This window comes from Trachemys scripta, chromosome 1 (genome assembly GCF_013100865.1).
Source record: "Trachemys scripta elegans isolate TJP31775 chromosome 1, CAS_Tse_1.0, whole genome shotgun sequence".
Classification (NCBI taxonomy): Eukaryota; Metazoa; Chordata; order Testudines; family Emydidae; genus Trachemys; species Trachemys scripta.
Window position 1 is genome coordinate 71173231 of NC_048298.1, and position 22410 is coordinate 71195640.

The 22410-nt window shown below is 38.1% G+C and overlaps 1 protein-coding gene across 2 annotated transcripts in view; it reads right to left on the reverse strand.

Annotated features, from left to right (window-relative positions):
* Positions 1 to 3786: 3786 nt before the first annotated feature.
* The window catches only part of LIN7A (lin-7 homolog A, crumbs cell polarity complex component), a 68286-nt gene continuing 49662 nt past the window's right edge, over positions 3787 to 22410 (reverse strand). For both annotated transcript variants that reach the window (XM_034772147.1, XM_034772156.1), the window contains exons 3-6: positions 19198 to 19269; positions 16672 to 16881; positions 5044 to 5256; positions 3787 to 3872 (exon numbers count right to left, since the gene is read on the reverse strand). In XM_034772147.1, coding sequence (XP_034628038.1) covers positions 5044 to 5256; positions 16672 to 16881; positions 19198 to 19269 — 495 coding nt within the window. In that variant the 3' untranslated portion in view covers positions 3787 to 3872. The remainder of the gene's footprint in view (positions 3873 to 5043; positions 5257 to 16671; positions 16882 to 19197; positions 19270 to 22410) is intronic.

Sequence of the window (22410 nt, forward strand, 5' to 3'; positions counted from 1 at the left end):
GGCTGCTCTCATCTTGGTATTCTGGTGCTTCAGGGCAGGGGAAAGCAAGTCACAAAGTTCCATGAAAGTGCCCTTATGCATGCGAAAGTTTCGCAGCCACTGGGAATCGTCCCACACCTGCAACACTATGCAGTCCCACCAGTCTGTGCTTGTTTCCCGGGCCCAGAATCAGTGTTCCACGGCTATAACCTGCTCCATTAACAGCATGATCTCCAAAGCGCCAGGGCCCGCGGTTTGAGAGAATTCTGTGTCCATGTCCTCAACACTCTTGTCGCTGCACTGCCGTAGCAGACTCCTCCTTGCCTGTTTTTTCAGGTCCTGGTTCAGCATAAACTGCACGATAACGTGCAAGGTGTTTACAATGTTCATGACTGCTGTCTTGAGCTGAGCGGGCTCCATGCTTGCCGTGGTATGGCATCTGCACTGTTCACCCAGGAAAAAAGGCGTGAAACAGTTGTCTGCTGTTGCTTTCCTGGAGGGAGGGAGAGGATGTACCCAGAACCACCCGTGACAATGTTTATTGCCCCATCAGGCATTGGGATCTCAACCCAGAATTCCAGTGGGCGGAGGAAACTGCGGGAACTATGGGATAGCTATGGGATAGCTACCCACAGTGCAACGCTCCGGAAGTCGACGCTAGCCTCGGTACATGGATGCACACCGCCGAATTAATGTGCTTAGTGTGGCCGCATACACTTGACTTTATACAATCGGTTGCCAAAAATCGAATTCTGTAAATTCAGAGTAATCCCGTAGTGTAGACATACCCTCTCCCGCTAAACCCCTTCTTGCTGGCCTCTTTATATGAGGGTCAGCTAATTAAATTCCAATTCTTTCTTGGGTGCAGCAGGCCGGGCTAATGGGACAGTCAAGCCAGCTCTGGGTCACTGACCCAAAGGATGGTATCATTTATTCCTTTACAAGTATCAAGTTAGAAAAGATTTAATGGATCTTGTACTTCAGGGGTTTTCAACATTTTTTCATTTGTAGACCCCTACAAAATTTTGAATGGAGGTGCAGACCCCTTTGGAAATCTTAGACATAGTCTGCAGACCCCCAGGGGTCCGTGGACCACAAGTTGAAAACCACTGGTCTAGTTCAACTCACTGTCAATACAAGGAAATGTATCTGAGGGGGCTCAAGTTATTCCTGCCAAAATCAATGAGACCTTAAACTTACTAAAGTGACTGCAGATAAAACAATTTCATACAGTAACAGCAATGGATAAAAAGGCAAACAATTAGCTATAAGAGTGGGAATGTATTAATGAGAGAGAGAGCTGTGTGCGCACTTTTAGGCTCTAGTTAAGTACATGAGAATGCGTTTAAGTGCTATGCTGAATCAAAGCTATAGATTTATGTGAAAAATGCAGAGAACATCCATAATTGAAGGTTCAGTTTTTAGGGGATGACCGATTATTGGCAGTGTGTAGAGGCTGCTGTCAGCTGTTCCAGTGATTAACTTGCTACATCTTTACAGATCCACAGTGCAGGTATGATCATTGAAATTGACCCCATAAACATAGGGTTAGAAGGGACTGCAAGGGTCATCTAGTCTAACCCCAATGATTTTTTGCCCCTTCTGTTGTAATGTGCCTGTATTATACTTTTCTCTTATTTTTAAATGTTGGCAGAGACGGAGATGTTTATATTAATATGTATAAATAATTTATTGAACAATAACATATGCAAATGAATTAGATATGCTTCTCTATATAAAGACATTAATGACATTCTATTTTTTTTGGCAATTTACTATACTAACTGTCCATTCCATTAAAATCTAGATATTGTGATGAGGGGCAGGGGAGAGTTCAGAAAGAATGTAATACAGTGGTCTCACTAATCGTACTGTGTAATATTTGGTCTCTGAAAATTTACAGAGTAGTCAATGTAACTCAAATCATTATCATGTGATATAATACATCATATGCAGTAATAGTTCATATACTATCAATACTAATGTTTTTTTAAAAAATATAGCTTTAAAATAGATATTTCAAATGGGTACATCACAATCTTATTAAGTTAAAAAATGAAACAAAAAAACTCAAACAAAATCTTTGCACAACATAGTAAAAGAATATTCCATCTTTAACTTCTTCTGGTGGCACACTCAAGCTACTCTGTTTAATTCATGTTGTAACCAGGACCACTGGATGGAATTATTTCTAGGTATTATATTGTTCATCTGGTGCTTTAAGTATAATTTGGTTTTAAAAGCATGATTACTTTCAGCAGTTAAATATAGTAATGGAACACAGTCAAAACTGGTGGCCAGTAGGTATTCTTTTTTAAAATCGATGCTACTATGGTATATCCTTTTTCCCCTTGCTGTGGCTGTCTGCTCTGTATTTGATTGATCCCCTTCACTTCAGTATAAGATCTAATGATGTGAGTACTTGCAAAGAAAAGATGTAACATGTTTTGGCTTTTTTGTTACAAGGCTGCAACCAGAGCATTGTTTCAGAATAGTTCTGAGTTCCTTGTGCCCCCAACTCCAAGTGAAATCAACTGGAGTTTTCAGTATGCAAGAATTGGAGAACTTCCTTTTTGCCTCCTTTTTCTCTATGTAGGAGATATTTTTAAATGACAATAAATTGGTCACGATTTGAGGATTACGTTTTTTTTTTCACTTCTAAGGTAGATGATATTTTTAGCCTTCCAGCTTTGGCTGTGACTGTTCATTAATCTTTGGAAAAGTAAATGTAAACTTAAAAAGGTTCTTATATATTTTGCTTTTACATTCCAATTTGATTTGATAAAGTTCTAAACTTTAAGATCAAACTGACTTACAAGAAAATATGCCAGGAACAATTTACACTTCTTCTCCTAAATATATTAACAATGAAATACAAAATAAATTTTAAAATACAGAAAAGCTAAGATAGCTGGGTTATATTTATCACATGAATATGTGCCAAACAAAGCTTGGTCTTTTGCTAACAGTATCTTACTACATTTGTAATACATGGTAAACAAAGATCCTATTTCTGTAACAAGTACATTCTGACAATATATATTTTATGGAATAAATATACAGTTATAGTTTTCAGTTATAGATTTCAGAATAGTAGCTATAATGGATACAAGCCATACCTATATTTAAAAATACGTTCTAAGATTCTCTAGCCTTACTACTAATAAAATTAAAGTAGATCTAAAACTGCCTCACTCTATTGATGCATAATAAAATATATGGAAACATCAAGAGTAAAAAGCCAATTGCTTCTACAACTGAATACTTTATAAATATAGTAACTTGCTATTTTCAGGAAAAAAAATTTGAAAATTATTATAAACTGGAAGTCAGATTAAAACAACTCTACAATATATAGTAAAAAGAGGTTATGGAGTGTGATGTGGGAGTTTGTTTTATGTTTGTGACAACGTTTTGAACAGATGCAGTTTGGTTGATGGACTACAAGTTGTTCATTTCTGGAAATAACTGCAGAGAAAGACTTCACCCTCACTAGCAGCCGATCTTGGCCTCCTTAGATATAACCCTCACTGACCAGTAGACCAGAGTTTTGTTAGAATAAGGAGTGCAAGATTGGACCATACAATGATTTATTCAGAAGCCCCAAACTTCTCTACATTTCATAGTGTTTACTTACCATACTGCTCATTAGGAATAAAGTCATAGAAATCTTGTATCTGAGACTGCACTGTACTGAAAAGCCTTAAAAAGAAGGTAACAGGTGTGTTTTGGTTCTTACTAAATTATTCTTACATCACTTATTCATAACTTCTTGATAAGTTCAGTTACTGTGTTCTCTCTGTTTTCTTGTAACTGTAGGTTGGAATACTGAAGCACAGCTCCAATTGCTTGGTTACTGAATTCTTGATCTAGATTTTATTCTTGAGAATAACCTAGAATTAAACAAACAAAAACATTTCTCAGAGCTAACAAAAAGAATTGAGGGATTGGGTCACTCATATTTTCCTTCCCTTCTTTCTCCCCAACTAAGAATAACTTTAATGAGCACTATAGTACATTTAAAGATTTAGTTGGGGTGAGTTTGTCTAAACTTTATTTGAAACCTTTGTGAGATTTTGCGTTTTAATATTTAATGGTTCCTGCAACAGTCCAGTTTAAGGTAGAAAAACACAATTTATTACACAAAACTTAACCATTTATATCTGTAACATTAAGAGCGGAAAATAGGAATTTTGACTAAGACTCACAGAATAAGGGTCCATCAAGCAAAATTCTGATCTCGCATGCAAAACCTCAGCAAAAGACTCTTGTCTAGAGGACCAAAGTAGGATACTAGCCTACAACTTGGAAGAGCTGGGTTCAAGTCCCTGCTTCACCAGAGACTTCCTGGATGACTTTGGACAAATCACTTAGCCTCTCAGTTCTCCATCTGGAAAATGGGAGTGATAGAGAAGTGCCATCTCACAGGGGTGTTGTGAGGATACATTAAAGATTGTAAGGCACTCAGCTACTACAGTAATTTTGGCCATACAAGTACCCAAGCGGTGAATGGAATATTCCCTACCACAGTGGAGGTAGGATTTGCAGATAAGCACTTTTCTAACACATTATTCAATGGAACCACGGTGGCTCTGGTGCATTTTGGGCTTTTTGTAGCTGTGAAAGGCCTGGGAAAAATTCCCCTCATATGTGTAGATGCTCTGCAGCATAGTAGTAAGGGACTGTTATATTAAGCCTAAAGCTGGTAGCAAAAAATTCTTAATTTTGACAAGAACTCTATTTTTTGGCTGATGGGAGTAAAATACACTACGAGAGGGTGTCCAGAAAGAATACTAACTTACTGCTCAGACTCTTCCTTGTATTGCATGCTAGACTAGTATGCCAGATATTGATTTCTAGATTCAGACTTGGAAAAATAGCACCACATTTTGATGTGGCAAATCCCCTACTTGCAAAGTGCATTTTACTTGGGGTAGGGCACACTGAAATCTACCAAGTGATGAGCACTCTCCGCTCCTGTTGTGGTCGGTGCTCAGTAGCTGGTAAGAGATGATCAACCCTTCACAGGTTCGAGCCAAAAGCATGACCAATGAATAGTCTCACCTACGACATATGATTTTGCTGTGTATTCTGCTGCTGTTGCTGCTGCTGAATTAACAGTTGCTGCTGTTGCCGGCGTCGTGCTGTCCTCAGTTTTTCAAAACGAGCCTCCATCTCTTCCAGCACTTTGGGAGTGTAGCGCACGACCAATTTGACACTATCTTTAGCAGCCTTCAGGAGCTCCACTGCTTTTTCATGGTGCTCTCCTTCCACGCTCTGCAAGCAAGGAGAACATAGAGTTCTAAAGAAGCTGGTTTTATCCAGAGTCCTGTCCTCTTCTCATACTTGCTGTCACGGAAAGGATGTCAGTGGTTTAAGCTGTTTCCGTATTTTAAACTTTTCAAATGGTCATTGGGGGGGAAATGTAAAGGGTAAATAAGATTTATGCAGGGTTGATTGATTATCTCTTTTTGCATTTTAGATTTGATGCCTGAATCATTTTTAGGTTGCATCTGAAATGTGAAAACGAGCATAATTTCTGACTCATACAAAAACTGGGGTGGGGAGAGTTTTGCAAATATACAAGCCAAAATAATGCAAAAACAACTGAATTTAAGAAAAGCTTGTCATACCTTTCCTGTGGTTACCAGATAAGAAAGTGGAATACAGGGAGTGTGAAAGCTTAACATGGGTGAGAAGTGAGCAGGTTGGGCATTTGGGAATGGCTCACTAACCTTTCATTTCTAAGGCACTGATACTGCATGGAGCTCACTGCAATATGTAAGCACCTGCTTAACGTCAAATATGCAAGCAAGCCCACTAACTTCAAAGACTACTTGTGTTTAGAAGTTAATGGGACTGCTCACATGCATAATCGCATCCTTTGCTGAACGGGAGTTAGTATCACAAGTGCAGACCCCTTTCAGTAGTGACTGTTTGGTAGCCTATGCAAAATGAGCTGGTGCTCTCCATCCAGTTAGTAGCAGACAGGCATATGTGCTGCAATGTCCACTTAACTGCATCTGCAAGAGTAAACCAGGAGGCCAAGGGATGAGTGATGAACCGGGACCTTAGTTTCCATAATCTACACATGAGCATGTACATAATCCTCCTCATGCAAGTAGACACCTTGAACTCTAAGTCTTGCTCATGTGAGTGCAGAGTGATGCGTATATTTAAGTGTTTGCAAGATCATAAACTAGCCCAGGAGTCGGCAACCTTTCACAAGTGGTTTGCCGAGTCTTCATTTATTCACTTTAATTTAAGGTTTCACGTGCCAGTAATACATTTTAATGTTTTTTAGAAGGTCTCTTTCTATAAGTCTATATATTATATAGCTAAACTATTATTGTATTGTAAAATAAATAGGGTTTTTAAAATGTTTAAAAAGCTTCATTTAAAATTAAATAAAAATGTAGATCTTATGCCACCGGCCCGCTCAGCCCGTTGCTGGTCTGGGATTCTGTTCACCTAGGCCGGCAGCGGGCTGAGAGGGGCCTGTGCCTGGGACTCTGGCTGGCAAGGGTCTGGCAGCCAGAACCCCAGACCAGCAGCGGGCTGTGTGGGGCCAGCGGCCGGGACCCCAGACCGGCAATGGGGTGAGCGGCTCAGCCCGCTGCCACTCAGGGGTTCCATCCGCCGGCTCCTGCCAGCCGGGATCCCGGCTGCTGGACTCGCTCAGCCCGCTGCTGGTCTGGGGTCCCGGCCCTGCCCACATACAGTGGGTACCTACCTTCTCCCTGGTTCTGGCCCATTCTCTTCCTCTCTCTCTGCACTGAGCTAAGGGCAGGAGTGCACTGTGCACAGGGCTGGGGGTGAAGGAGCAGGCTGGGGGTTGGAGTGTAGGGTCTGGCCAGGAGCTAGAATGAGGGAGGAGGCTCAGGGTTGGGGTTTGGGTGTGGAGCGTTTACCTGGGCAGCTCCCATTTGGTGCGAGGGGTGCAGGTGGGAATGTGGGGGGTGGGGGGGTGATGCAGGAGTGGGGGGGTGCATGGAGTGTGGGGGGCTGGGTATGTGGGGGGGGTGCAAGAGTCAGGGCAGAGGGCTGGGGGTGTAGGCTAGGGTCATGGGGTGCTCACAGCAGGGGGCTGGAGGGGATATGCCCCTATTCCACCACCCCTTTCCCCAAGGGCCTGCCCCCACTTCTTCTCTGCCTCTGCTAGGAGCAGCGAGCACGCTGACTTCACTCCTCCCCCGCAAGGGCAATCAGCTGATCGGCCAGCAGGGAGGGAGGGACAGAGAGGAGGAGGAGGGGCAGGAACCCAGCATACTGCGGGAAGAGGCAGGGGAGCCAGCAGGACCAAGCTTCTGCCCCCTGCTCCCATGGGAGGGGGTGGGGAGGGCGGAGAAGAGCGGAGGGAGAAAACATACATACTGAAGGATCTCAGGGCCCTGATTAAGGGCAAAATTCTCTTGTCAGATCAGTACATACCCTTTCTCTCAAAAATGACTTGCATTAAGTGATATCTGCTGTGAAATGAAACATACTCCCAAATGTGCTTAATTTCTGATTTGTATGTTTACATTGTTTTTAAATAGTAGGTCTTCAAAAGCAGAGGTGATTTCTCTGAAAGATGTTTTTCATTTTTTCCCCACTAAATTGCTTGACTGGAGTGTATTTCAGGAGTACAAATTGTTCCACACATTAGGTGGAATGGTGGAATTCTATAATGATAGATGATTGTCATATACGTTCCAACAATCAAAAGTGTCTCAGTGCAAAAACCTTACAACCAAGATCTTCATGTGGATTGTAGACCATTTTTAAATGAATGTTTTTTTCATAAAAGAAAAGAAATCAAAGCTTTGCCATATAGTATATTGAGGCAATTGTGTATCGTGCTATTTAAAAGGAAACTATGCCCATATGCCACAAATCTCCAAAGAGAAGAAGCAGCACTGATAAAAGTCTAATATTGCAAGAATACGTTGGCATCATTTTAGGAACGTCCAAAATCAGAAGAAAATTTTGCTTATTTTTGTCACTTCTAATAGATTGTGAACACTGTGTGTAACAGGTCAGAACAAATATGAATTGCTTCTGCTGTGGCACACTGAGATAGAACTATCAAGGCAGAAGATGCAAAAAGCAGGCTCATGACATGACTTGACTTCAATGAAATGTGTAACACAGTCAATATTGTTTGTCCTCTAACCTCTTGCTGGCAGCAAACATAACTTTATATAGGGTCCAGCACAGGAGTTACATCAACAACATATTTGGAAAATACTGTCCCAAGCAAGGAATAAACTTTTAGATTAACTGATGGGACATAAGTATTTCAGAAATGTGAACATGCTTCAGAAAACATTATATTTATATTCAAAGTTGGGGGGATGATAATTATCATTTCAGGTGCTAAAATGATGAGGTAGGCTCAGGGGTGAAAGTAACTTAAATGACTTACCGGTATGCAGGGTGGCTGGGAGCCACGGGCCTTTTAAATCGTGATTTAAAAGGGTCCTGGGGCAGCTGCCCCTTTTTCCCCCTCTCCCCCCATCAGTGGATTTGCCAGTACAGTCGGCACTTTCTTGCCGGTACGCTGTATTGGACCGTACCAGCTTCCTTTCACCTCTGTAGGCCATTCTGTATTTGGCAGCCAGAGTGAGACGGAACCTTCAACTAACTAACAAACTAGCTTCAGATGCATGACCATATGGTTTCTGAAGCACAGATTTTCTAAATCTCTTCCATAACCCTCCCACTGCAAGATCTTAAAATAGTATTAAAATTATGTGACCGAGTACACTTTTTTTAGTTGTTGTGATTATGATAATATAAATCTGCTGAACATACAGAGCTAAATGAAAGTAATTTGCAAAAAATAGAATTCCACTATAAATACTTGAAAAATTATTAGGTGAGAATGCGTCTAATGCACAAAACGATCAGAGCTCAAATGGAAAACAATATATGAATAGGGTATTTTAAAATTTATTTGAAAGATAATTTGCATGTAAAAACTAAAAATTTGCTTAGGTGTTTCGTGGTTTGATTTTTCAAAAGCTATCTATTTATTTTAATAAACCCATAGGGTGTACTGAATTCCATCAGAGGAGAAGCTAGCTTATTGTGCTAGCTATATAATAAATCACAAATATGTGACATGGTCACATTGATCACTGTAAAGTGACTTCTGTTCTTGAAACTAACCACATGCAGCTCTGCATCCTTCTGCATGTCACTTTCTTCCTAACAAATTATGGTCAATATGAATCGGCATCAGCATTGGGCACCCATAGCAATTAACACTGTCTATATTTGCTGAGCAGCATATTTTTACTTCACTGCTGTTATTTATAATAGGCAGTAAAGCACATGGCAAGTAGAATATCTGAACTTGTATGCAATTATTTAAGTATAAAACATGTATTTTGTTTTTAAAGGGGATGGATGGTTACAGATGGTGCAGTAAAGCAATTGTGATTGTGCCTGTGTAATGGATTCAACAAGATTGTGTACTTCCACTTCTCAAACCACTTACAAAACTTGACTGCAATTCATAACTGCTCATTTTTGGCATTTCACCCCTCCCCGTTTGTATAAAGTCCTCCAGCTTAAGAGTTTGATCCTGCTCCCAGTCTAGTCAATGGGAAAACTCCCATTGACTTGAATGGTGCAGGATAAAGACATAAGCTCTCAAACAAAATAAGGAAGGTGAAACTACAAAAGACAAAGTAAACAATTATGCTACTAAGTATGGAGCTTGCTCCTATCACAGACGTGAGTTCAGGTATTATCAACCAAAGCTAAGTTAAAGGTGAGTTTGGTTGCATCCAACACCATTACTGCAATTGGTTTTAATGCATCTGTGCCTGCTGTCACTCTTAAATTCGTAAGAGTTTGGCCAGAAGGAACCACTAGTTCATCTAGTCTGACCTCCTGTATACCACAGGCAATTAAATATCACTCAGTGACCCCTGTGTCAAGCCCAATAACCTATGTTTAATTAAAGCATAACATGTGTTTGTATGCCCAGTGTTATCTGAGGGACTGCTCACCAACACACCCTCTAATAAAGAACACCATATGCCAGTGCTGCTTGCTGAATAAAAGGCTGTGATACTACTTAACACCCAACCTGGCTTCCTCCCTCTTCATTTGACAACTTAAGAACAGCAAAGAGAAGGATATTCAGAATACACATTTAATTTTTTTTTTATCTTGCAGCATTGGCAGGTGCTATCAAGCAGAATAAAAGTAAAAGACCTACTGTAGAGATAACAATAGGTAAAGGAATTGCAGATATTATACAGGAAAGCACTGTCATTACTATACCCAGGCGCATATAATTATAGTCAAAAATCCCCTACTCAATGCAGACAAGGAAAAGGAATCTGATTACTGGGCAAGCAGGCAAAGTGAGAGTAGTATTCCTATTTGAGGTCTGTAAGTACAGACGTTGGATGAGAATTAGTTCTTGTATACTTATGCTGTATCCCCTGCAATATCTGACTAACAGTACCTATGCGATAAAAGCATAACCAATGCCCGATATGGACAGCTACCTCTGTGGCATGGCTGAGCCATCTGCAGGGCTTATTGCATACAATGCCCTTTACTTGGGAAAAGAATACATTACTCCCTTGCATACTGATAAGTATTTCTTTTAAAGTTCTGGTGAGACAATTTAAGCAACACCAACCAGTCATGCTAGGATAAGTAATACAGGTTCTGAACACGCAGCCCTAGTTTTATGTTGATAATTATAAAGTTGGAAAACCACCAACATATGAGCATAAGCAAGCTGCTGATATTTCATTTTCATCTCATGTACCACTGCTGATCCATCTGTTATACTGCACCTGCTGTATATTATTGCTTTATCTCAGATGCAGGTGACCTGTTCACAGCAAACAATAGGTTAGCAAAACTTAGCTTTTTTGCTTCTGATCTCAAGTTGTCTGTGAAAAGATCACTACTTCCATATTATTTATTGTTTTGAAATTATTCTAGAAATGTTTTGTGTGGGTATAATCAGCTGCTGGATGGCTTGTGAATTGTTAGCAAAAGGTATTGTTTCAAGTTTTCAAAATTTATAATTGAAAATAGAGGGGTTTTTCCATTAGACATGGATCGCAGATATGTTTGTCTCACCTCTCCAGATGAGCATAACTCTTAGATTCAGGTTTCTCGTGTGCATACTTGAAATGGTGAATTTGAGATTTGTTTTCTGCAATATTAGCTTAATATTTTTTTCCAGCGCACATTCTTGCAAGTAAACTTCCGCAGGCTGTTCACAAAGAGGTGAGACTATAGTCAAAGCAAATGCATTTTAAAATTTGATGGTTCACCTATTTTTACAGTATTTGTCCAGCTATAATTGAAAGAAAAAAATCTTTTCAATTAAGTCTGTTGGTCAATTAGAATACTTAATTTCCTTTTACCTGTATTTTTCCCTTCATTGGTTGGCAATGATGCTAAATATCAATGAGATTATTTGATTTACCTCCAACCTGTGAAGTTCAAGTAACTTATTTGGTTAAATATTCAACTGGAATTTGTGAAGTTGATTGATCTCTGTAGTAGCTCTTCTTTTATTTAGGGAATCATATTTTTTCCCCCTAGTGCATAGGGATGGTCAGCAAAATTTTCACAATTTCCAAAAATGGGGACAAAACTGAGACCTTTAGACATTTTCACACTCAAAAACATGGGGAGACAGAGACAGACACACACACACACACCTAGCATAGTCTGGTGGTTAGGACACTCACCTGGGATGTGGGAGATCAGGATTCAAGTTTCTGTTCCAAATCGGACAGAGCCAGGACTTGAACCTGGGTTTCCCACATACCATGTGGTGTCCTACCCCGAAGGCTATTGGCTATTCTCTTGTTTGTTGTTTTTTTGTTTTTGTTTTTTTATTAGAAATTCCCATCCTTGACTTGAGAACATTCCTGACAAAAGTTTCATCACAATGACTATGTTCCCACAAAACGGTTCCATTTCAATGAATCATCATTTTCCAATTGAAAAACATTTAGTCAAGAAAATTCCCAACCAGTTCTAGTTGCTGATGCTTTACTATTCTTTACAGTCTTGCCATGAACAGAAAATTAAGCTGAACACTCTTATATTTCAAGCTTATTATGAACCATTTTGGGGTGTGATCCTATGTCTCTTTCATAGAGAGGTGCATAAGGAATATAGGATTACAGTCTTTTGTACAGTGTTTTCAGACAGAAGCATGCTATTGGAGTGTGCCATACTATTTTAATATTTTACAAAATCTTACTGACATTTCACCTCTGCCTCATGGATTTTAATGGGGCTGTGCAAAGGGCAAGGAAGTAACAGAATACTTAGCTTTATGCCACAATGACTTCATGCTTTATGATGATTGACTCCTATTCTGAGGACAAAGATTATAATACAAAGAAAATACACTGTAATATTTATGAGGCAATTGTAAGAAGAATAAGAAATAGTGTAATCCTAACTCATCATTAAGTCTTCAGACTGTTAGAAAATTCTTTTAAAAGGGATAAATTCTGCCCAGGGACTTAATATGTCACTTTGAAAAACTGTAGTGCAATAATTTTATTCGTCTCCTGGTATACCACACCTAGGAGAAGTGCAACAAATATGTGATAAGAAGTTATGGGGAGATCTGAGGGCAGAACTGGTCCCAAAGACAGTCTGAAAGTGACTGAAAAGTACAGTAACTATGTAAAATGACACCTTTTTACTTTACACATCTGCTCCCTGTATGTATTTACCAGGGTGGATTTGATATAAATCAAATTCATTAATCAGGAAGACTCAATTTAATCATGGATTTTTACATAAGTGCATTCTTGTTGGTTATTATAACCTTAATACACATTCTTCACAACTCAGAGATAGATGTAGGTTTCATTTTTAGAAGGTACACACTATACATTTTTAAAGTGCTTTATTTTGAAAACTTTTCAGATTAGTTTTACAGCTATATCAAAAATGAATTATTGTTTGGTTATTTCATTTACCAAAGGTAACTGAAGCAGATATTTATGAAGTCATTGGGAGGTGAACTATCTTCAATCATTAATATTTGGAGGATTTTCTTGCCATGCTGTATTAGGAGGAGAACATCACCAGACAGACATTTAAATTGTTTTATTTAACTAAAACAACGTTACGTATTCTGGACTTTTTCTTCAACAACAAACATATAATATTTTAACAAAACAAGCATATGAACTTTTGAATTATTTTAACATGAAGTTTTTTAAAATTAGGTTTGTTTCTGTTAAAATTGTTTTTAACTAAAATAGTTAAATGAAATATTTAAAAAAATGTATTAAATCGACTATGTCAGCCAGGTCAACATGAGAAACTTAAAATATTGGCTTCTGTAGCTAACTCAGTCATCTTCACCTTCATTTTCCTGTTTGTTCATAATCTGGAGAAGAAAAACAAGCTTTCCTGCTTTTTTAGGTCCCAAACGATTTCTCAATTTGGAATGAATTAGTCCAAAGGAAGAAAATATTCTTTCTACACTGGCAGAAGAAGCTACTGCTGTTAAAAGTGAGATTTATCACTTCAACAGTCTCTGAATCCAAGTGCTTAAGTGACTTCCACCAGTTCACTGGTGTGACTTTCTTTAACACATCAGCAGCAAACATATATTTCTTGAATGGTTCACCCTTAGCCCTGAAGTTTATTATAGTTGGCATTATGGAGGGAGGATTGCTGGATGTCCATGTCATAGCCAACTCCTCTTCTTCAGCTGTTAAGGTTTGACCCTGGTACCGAGAATTGAGAATATTTGCAAGAAAATTAGCTGGAGATAGTGCTTGTCCCATTTGTTTTTTTTAATGCTTGTAATTTAACTCTGCCGTTGCATATTTCTCTTTTAAGGTCTCACTCAGTTCCTTCCAAATTTCAATAGTGTCAGCAATAAAACAGCTATTTCCCTGTATTTTGTTCAAGGCTACAGAAATAGGCATCACGGTACTCAACATATGTTCAACATGTCTCTTAAGCCCAATGTTGAGAACTTTGGCTGTGTCAGTGCCATCTATTTTTTCATGATCTTGTTCACAAACTGTCATCAGATAAGGCCAGTTCTTGATACAGTGCTCAAAATAGTCCACTACTGAGTTCCATCACACGTCTTGTGGGACAGTTAGCTTGGTTCCTCCCACTTTTTTCAGAGCAGCTACTGCAAAGTGGTTGTTACGGAAGTATTTTGCAATTTCAACAACATTAGCCTTTATTTCTGGAACACTGAAGTCTTTGACTAAGAGGTGCATCACATGAGCAATGCAACCATATGTTATTAGCTTGGGACTCTTCTAAATTTCTTCTCATCTTGGATAAATTTGCAGCATTGTCTGTGACCAAGTTGCATACTAGACATTTGAATTTTTTTTCTCCATCCATCAAGACTCAGGTTAACAATTTCACCCTCTAGACCTTTTTCACACTGTTCAATTTCTCTTTCATACTCTTTATCCAGCAATTTGCCTGAGACATCTGCTCTGTTGGGTGGACTGTATCCTGGTCTTAATGACTGAACCATGTTAATGAAGTGTGGGTTCTCAATCATACAGAAAGGAGAGTTTGTTGCATAAACAAACCAGGCAATTTTTTCATATATTACCTCTTTTTGTAGTCTGCTGGTTCTTATCACAAACTTATCTATGGCTGTTTCTGGATGATGGAGATTTTTTTTTTCTTTTTGCTACAGGTGTTATACTGTGGCTATGTGACATATGTGATGTGACTGAAACACTATCATTGGCGATAACTCTGAAACTATAGGAAATGATGGTGATCTTGAAGGTGAATAGTCTTCAGAATCCTGTATGTTGAGTATGGATTCTCCTAAACAAAATAAGTCAATGCAGATATTTAATTATTATTACCATACTGCTCATGGTATTACTCATTGCATTCACTGACATGCAGTGCTACTTTAAAGGTGAAATTATAAAAGGAAGATCTGCCTATTTCAGTTATTTTTTTTATCACAATTGCATCTAAAATGATAGTATCATAGAGTAACAACTATATTTTTTGCTCAAACATGAGAATTCAAGAATAGTCCAGAAGGAAGACAAGCAGCCGTTAAGAAAGAAGTATGAAATAAAAAAGTTTACCAACCTGAAGATCCTGCATGTTCAGACATGTTCCTTTCATCATCATCTTCCACGCAGCTTCCTCCTGACCAGAAACACTTCTCATGATGATGTTTCATTCGGGTAACCAGGCCTTACATTTCTTTCTTGCACGGTTTGCATTTTGCATGCATGCCTGTCTTACCCACAGGTAGAGGAACTTAATTAAAATATTCCCAAACTGGGTCTCTTTTACGGCCTGCTGCCATTATAGGTTTTCCCTTCTAGTGAGAGAATGGTATAATAGATCTCAAATCAATGAAGGCTACACTCAGAAAAACTTCAAGACTTCTGGAATATGCTGCTCAAACAGTTTCACTTTTGTTTCTACTGCCTGTCCCTTTCTTCTCAAATTTATCTCCAGACTTCTTCTCCTTGTCCAGATCTATTCCACCCCCAACAATCTTCTGTTCATTGAACTTTTTGAAACTTTGCACTTTTACAGAGAGATAAGGGATTGACTCTGTGTACACAAATTTGCAGAGGGACAATGGGGGTTAGGGTCTGTTATTTCTCACCTCTATATATTATTTAATTATGTATTTAAAAACATTTTCGCTGTTAACAAGCATATCATCTCTGGAGACACAAATCCACAGTTTGAGAACTGCAAAACTAAGCATCTCTGATGATATCTTCTAGACTGAGCACTGAGTCCCATTGGGTAGATAGCAAGATAAACCTACATAATCTATACAGAAGCCCCTGGGACCCCATACAATTGGGTCCCCAATCCATGAACTATTGGAACTCATTTACAAAACTTTTCTTAAACATTACATGACTATATTGTCTCATACTATAGAATTAGAATTTATAATCCCTATTCCATGATATATCTTTGATGAGCTATAATATATCTTAATTAAAACTATTTTAGATAGGTTTTTTCCTCAAAAAGCATTTTATCAAAAAAAAATCCAATTTTAAATAAAAAAAAATCTGATTTCTATTTATTTTTTAAATCAATGATTTCTATGCACCCTGGTATTTACTAATATCAGCTGATTTTAGTGACAAAAATAACACTACAGAACAACACAAGTAAAAGAGAATGAGCTGGATTTTATTCTTCATTGTGAATCATCAACAGCATTATTTACTTAGTTCCTTTTTAATTATAGTTGTACAAAGCCACTGAAGGCCACATGACTGCACAAATGTCACAGAGGGCCTAATTTGGCCTGCAGGACTGTTATTGGCTATGAAGTACAAGAAGAAAAAAAGCCCAGTTTGACTCTCCAATTGCAGCATTGGCAATGACAGAAGATATCTTTTTAACTTGTAAATTGTATGTATTTTATGCAGAAATCGAGACAATAAACAATGGAAATCCATAAGGACATTTTTAGAGTCACTTTTCCGAGCTGAGCCACACTGGAAGATGAGGCTCTAACAATCAATATTATAACAAAGATATGGTGGCATAAAGTTGTTTAGTTCACCGCAAATGTACCATCTCGGGTCTCTTACTGCAGAGCTAACTTTGTTTGTGGTTTTTTAAACATTTTAAGCATTTTAAACCTTCATTTGGAAAAATAAAAACTCTCATGAAAAAGGAAATCACTCTAAACTTTTCACATACCACTCCGTTAACAGAAAGCAGCTGGTCTCCTCGCTTGAGTCCTCCATGTCTTTCTGCCACCCCTCCAGGAATTATACGAGAAATATATATAGGAGAGTTTTGTTCCTTTCCTCCCATTACGTTAAAGCCAAGACCTTCATCAGTCTTTGGCAGCTCCACCACTCGAGGGTGTGAATGGCCTTCACTTGCTGCAAAAGCAGCAACTGTTGCCTGGAAGAAAAGACAGTTATTTGGCCATGTAATGAGATCACTGTTAAGCCCTGTTGTTTGTTTTGCAGAAAGAATTCGTTCACATGAAAATAATATTTTGAAATTCTATCAAAGATTTGAAAGCACTTTACAAATGTTAAGTCTCAAATCACTCCTTTGAAATACTTGAGGAAACAGGCACTGAGAGAAGTTAAGTGACTTGCCCAATGTCACCCAGAAATAGATCCTAAAAGGCCAGATTGCTAGTCATCTGTTCTAACTCTGTAACACATTACTTCTCTTTTTAAAGCAGCTTTGTCACTCACTTTTTTCCTTACTGCTGTGCAAGACACCGATATAACCTTCTGCTGTACTTCTAATTTATGTAATTTGGATAAAGTTAATTGCCCCCCCCCAATATATATGGGACTGATTATTTGGTTTATTCTTTGTCCCCAAATAAATCCTGAAGAAAGATATTTTCATTTAAACTATTTTATTAAATAGCCTCCATAAAATCTTCCTCTTGGAAAAAAGTGCTGATAGATTAATAACTTTTACAACAGGGGCATGAACTTTTATACTGTAACTGCACTTTATATAAATAGGACTAGAAAAGTAATGCTAAATAATCTTCAGATTATGAAAGTATAAAATTAATTAAACTAAATGACTATTCTCACTATAGAAAAATTACAAATATGTAAGGTATTGTAAATTTTGTATGAAGAAAAGAAAAATATTCTTTATTCAATCTTTCACTAGCAATTGTCTTTTTAATTGTAGACCCCGGTAAAGCATTAAGTAAACATTAAAAAAATATTTTTATTTTTCAACATATCCTCAGATTTAAAATTACGGCAGTAATTCTACATTATGTTAATGCTTGTTCAGCATTCTAATAATGTTTATGCTAAATGGAAGCTAGTAGACGATATGAATATAATGGATTATTCTCAGTTATATGTACTTGCTCATGCAAACCTTGTCATCATGCATACATTTAAATGTCAGACATGAATGCACTAGGAAAATGCAATGCAGACAGCCCAGAAATAACCAGGAAGTATTGCGATATTCAAACATTGCTCTGTAACCCTGCTGTTCTATATGAATAAGAAATGAGAATGGCAAACACTATTCAGAATTTTTCACCCTTTATTATACCACGTAGCAATCATTTTTGTGTTTGCCTACAGTGTAAACAAATCATAATCTAACAATTTTCTACATTCGGTAGTAGAACCTTTACAAATCTACATTGTTCATTTGAAGTTTCAATTAGAAAAAGGTTAACTCATAAGAAAAAAACCTAACTCAATATAACAAAAATGAAATAAAAAATCAAATGCAGGAAAATATTTTGGTTACTTGTACAGTAGGCTATTTTAAATGTACTGGTTACCATAAGGAACATTTCTCTGAAATACTGTAGGTGTCTTTGATATGTATTTTTGATCTTTGTGTGTTTTTACTATTGTCTTAGGGTTTTTTTTTTATTTATTTGCTGCTTTTCCCCTAGTGTAGCTTTACAAGGGTGTAATCACATTAAAACTAATGGGATTTTGCCATTGACTTCCCTGGGGGAAGGATTGGGTCTTAATGAATTATTTTCCTGAAAAAATACCATGGCTTTCCTAGAATACGCTTACTGCATGATATCTACATAACCCGTTTACCAAGTGGCAGGTAATCTTCCTTTACCATTTGGTGCACAGGGAGCTAATTCCATGATGAAGCCCTGTTGGAGGCAATTATTTTTGTTCGTGCACTGAAAACACAAAGCATATTACATGTTGGGTACAATAGGGATTCTTCCATCAATACAGGGGAATTCACACATCATTACCACTCACTTTTATCAGACTTACATACTTGGGCCCTGTCTTTCAGAAGTGATGGGCACCCACAGCTCCCATTGACTTCAATTAGAGTCTTCTGTGCTCAGCACCTCTGAAAATCCTACATGCATTGATTGGAGGCTAGACCACCTGCTACTTGAGATGAGCCCTATAGGAGAATTTGTCATAAAAATATTGATATTCCAGGTTTAATTCTACAGAATGAACCAGTAGATTTGCTTTTGCAAACTGATTTTTCAATAAACCACCAAATCCCATGATATCATTCTCTTTTCTTAAGCTATAGAAGCAGCACAAAGGTTAAATTTGCCATTAGGATTGTTACCTGGGAAGTAGCACTGGTTCTAGACTCTGGGCTGCCACTGATGTCTAAATTTTCTTACAGAGCACACACGAATACCTGAAACACACACGCGCACAGTCAATTACTAGGTCACTTTGGTAACATGTACTTCAATAGTTGCACAGGTCTTACCTTTGCAGTGGCCCTGGCACGGAATTCTGGGCAGCCATTAACAGTTATGGTTTCATGCATATATTGATATACCTAAAATGTTCATGGAAATAAAGAGGAATTAATTATAGGAACAAAACCTTAATTTATTTTACCCTATCCAGGATACACTCTTTCCATCATAAGATGGTTTCATTAATGTTCCATTAGTACAATTAGGGAATCCTGTGTTTGTTGCCCTAGCTGTACATTTAGTTCCCTTGAAGACATTCTGTGCAATCCTCCGTCTAAGTCTCCCAAAATTGCTCCCTGGCCATGTCTGCCTTGGACTGTGTCAATTGTCTCTGACAGGAACTTGTTGAGTTTCTGTGACCTCTGAACCCCCTCATGATTGGGAAGTCAGGAGGCGGAAGTAAAACAAAAAAAACCCCAACCTTTCCTGATAGGGTCTGCGGAGGGAAGTCCAAATTAAATCTCAGGGAATTTAATTATAGAATGTGGGCATCATACTCAGCGCTACAGATCTTCACCATCTAAGCTTGGTGGTGGTGTTGAATTTAATCTTTGCTGTAACCTATTGGCATTAGTCTGTCATAACAAATAGTGGGGAATAAGGGATGGCAATCTGTGTGGTAGGTTAGCAATGGTTAACATTGGGGATGGTCCTTGATGGATTGGGACCCTGTGTAGCCACACAAGTTATATAAAATGAAGAATCCCAATAGCTGTAACTTTCTGCACAATGTTCTCTTGCCCCTAACCCTCCCTTTTCATCCTTCCCACTTAGATCTTCTCTCTTAAAGAATAGGTAGATGGCATCTTCTCTTACGGTGTTATCCTGGGTCCCCAGGAATGAGTGCAGAGAGGAGGTGATGGAGTTCTGATACTCTGCCCTGGTGATGAACAACCTTTTATTTATTTTATTTTTTAAATTAGTGAGTGGCTGATGGGAGTTATAGATAAGCAGAGGCAGAAAAGGCTCAGGCAGCAATAAAAGAAATAGAGCCTGGGTGCCAGTTGCACTACCCCCGTTCCCTTATCGGCCTGGTAGCCCAAACCACATGCACAACTCATCAGTGTGGGTTAGAGAAGATAGTCTGTTCTTTCTAGGTAGCTGCCATCTTTAGGCAACAGATGTTGGAATTCACAGGCAGCCTGGTAGGACAGAACAACACTGCTAGGAAAAAACATGAAATGTGGAACATCCCACATAATGCTTGACATCTGAAAGGTATGGTCAGAATTCCATATAACCTTCCGTGTAATGTCTACAAGGAAATATTTATTAGCCACAAGTAACTCCTCTGTTAGCAGTTCTCTTACAAAGCCAGAGCTTTTGCCAGTTCTTGTAATTTGTCTTGAGCCAGAGTAATAAAATTCAAAAGGAGAGTCTTATTTCTATGGAAACTTGGACAGACAATTAGTATCTCTTGTGGCTTGCCTGTTCTGAAAAAAATCAGTTGGCCCCTAAATATTTCCAGCTGTACTGGGTAAGATCTACAGAATGCCCTTTCTGTATCTGATATACAATTCAATATTTTTCTATAGCATTGCTTATACAGTTTCACACTGCACAGATTAATTTGTACGTACAAATGCGGAGTAAATTTTACAGGTAGCATGTGCAGATGTGGTTGGAGAGATCGGAAGAAGGATGCAATGGCTAAGTTTAGGGATGGAGAAGTTTTTTGGGTTTTGGTTTTTTTATATGAGAGGTGCAGCTGCCCCAATGAAGAAGGGAGAATGCAATGTGCAGGTAGGTGGAAATCAAGGTAATGGCAAAACAAGGGAAGGGCTAGCTAATAGATAACTGAAATTTTTATAGTATCCAAATGTAATAGGCACTTTCCTACAGAGTGGAGAACACTTTGATTATCACCAGCATAGAAATCATCCTGGGGCTGAATTCTGAACAATAGTGTCTAATGGGGATAAAACAGATTAAGGGAACAGGATGAAACCTTTTGCCCATCTCTTGTTAGGGTGAAATCCTGACCCTGTTGAAACAAATGGCAAAACTTGCATTGACTTCAGTAGGGCCAAGATATAACCCTAAAACTTTAAAAATAAATAAATAACAAATAATAACCAGGTACTGAGATCACTGACTCAGTAATCATTTTGAAACTTTCTTTTTTGTACGATGACAGTGAATTGTGCTGAGAATTAACCACAGCATTCTATCAAGCTAAATCCTGAGAAGTTATTTGAGACGTTGATTATATAGCTTGGAGAAGCCAAGGGGTGGTGGGTATTCATATAGTCAGCAGTTATCAAGCCGAACTGATATGACTCAATAGTGTCTGTATATTATCAGTGTTTATATGGCAGGCTGAGGTTGAGGCAGAGGCTACATAGGTAACCAAACTGCATACTGATGAGAGAACAAGGCTTTTAGAATGCCATTGAGTCAATGTAATGTTTGTCTGTCTATCTTTCTTTCTGCAATCAGTCATACAAAAGCAAGAACTTCAAATCTTTCCAGTCACTAAGAATTTTTTAAATTAGCAAATTTAAGATGGTGTTCTCTAAAGAATTGTCAGTATCACCATGGTGACCATAACATCTGTAATTTAGTTCTGTTCGGACAGGAATTTATCTTGTAATTTAAAACCCCTTAACTACAAGCAATTGATCCTATTACCCTTGAATATCAGCTTGATGCAACAGCAAATCCAGTTACCCTACCTGATTGTCACATAATGCTTAATATAATTTGAGATTAAGAGAGATAAAATATACATCTAAATGACTTTCACATTATTAAGTTAAACAAAACAATAAAAGGATTAACTATACCAATTCCAACAAGCCCTTGAGGCTTTGAGTATGTTACAGATTACTTGTTGTAACATCATATACAGAGCATATAGGGCTCCATAAATAACTACCATATGTCTGTAGCCACAATATCTCTTTTATCTAAATTATTTCAGAATCACTTCAGACATTTAGATTATGTTGTGCTCAAAGAAATGGACACAAGCAATCAGTTCTGTTGCCTATCCTATGTGTACACATACACTAAAAATGTTCTTTGTTCTTAAGGTAAAAAAGATCCTTTTTATTTTCAGAAGAGAACACAGCTGTTTTTTTTCAGCAGTATATGTCAAGGACCAGAAACAGTTTTTAAAATCTTATTGCCAATTCCAACATCAGCAATACATCCAATGAAAGATTTCTTAACAAACTGCAATTCTCATAAATACAACAAAATTTTTTTAGAAGACTCAC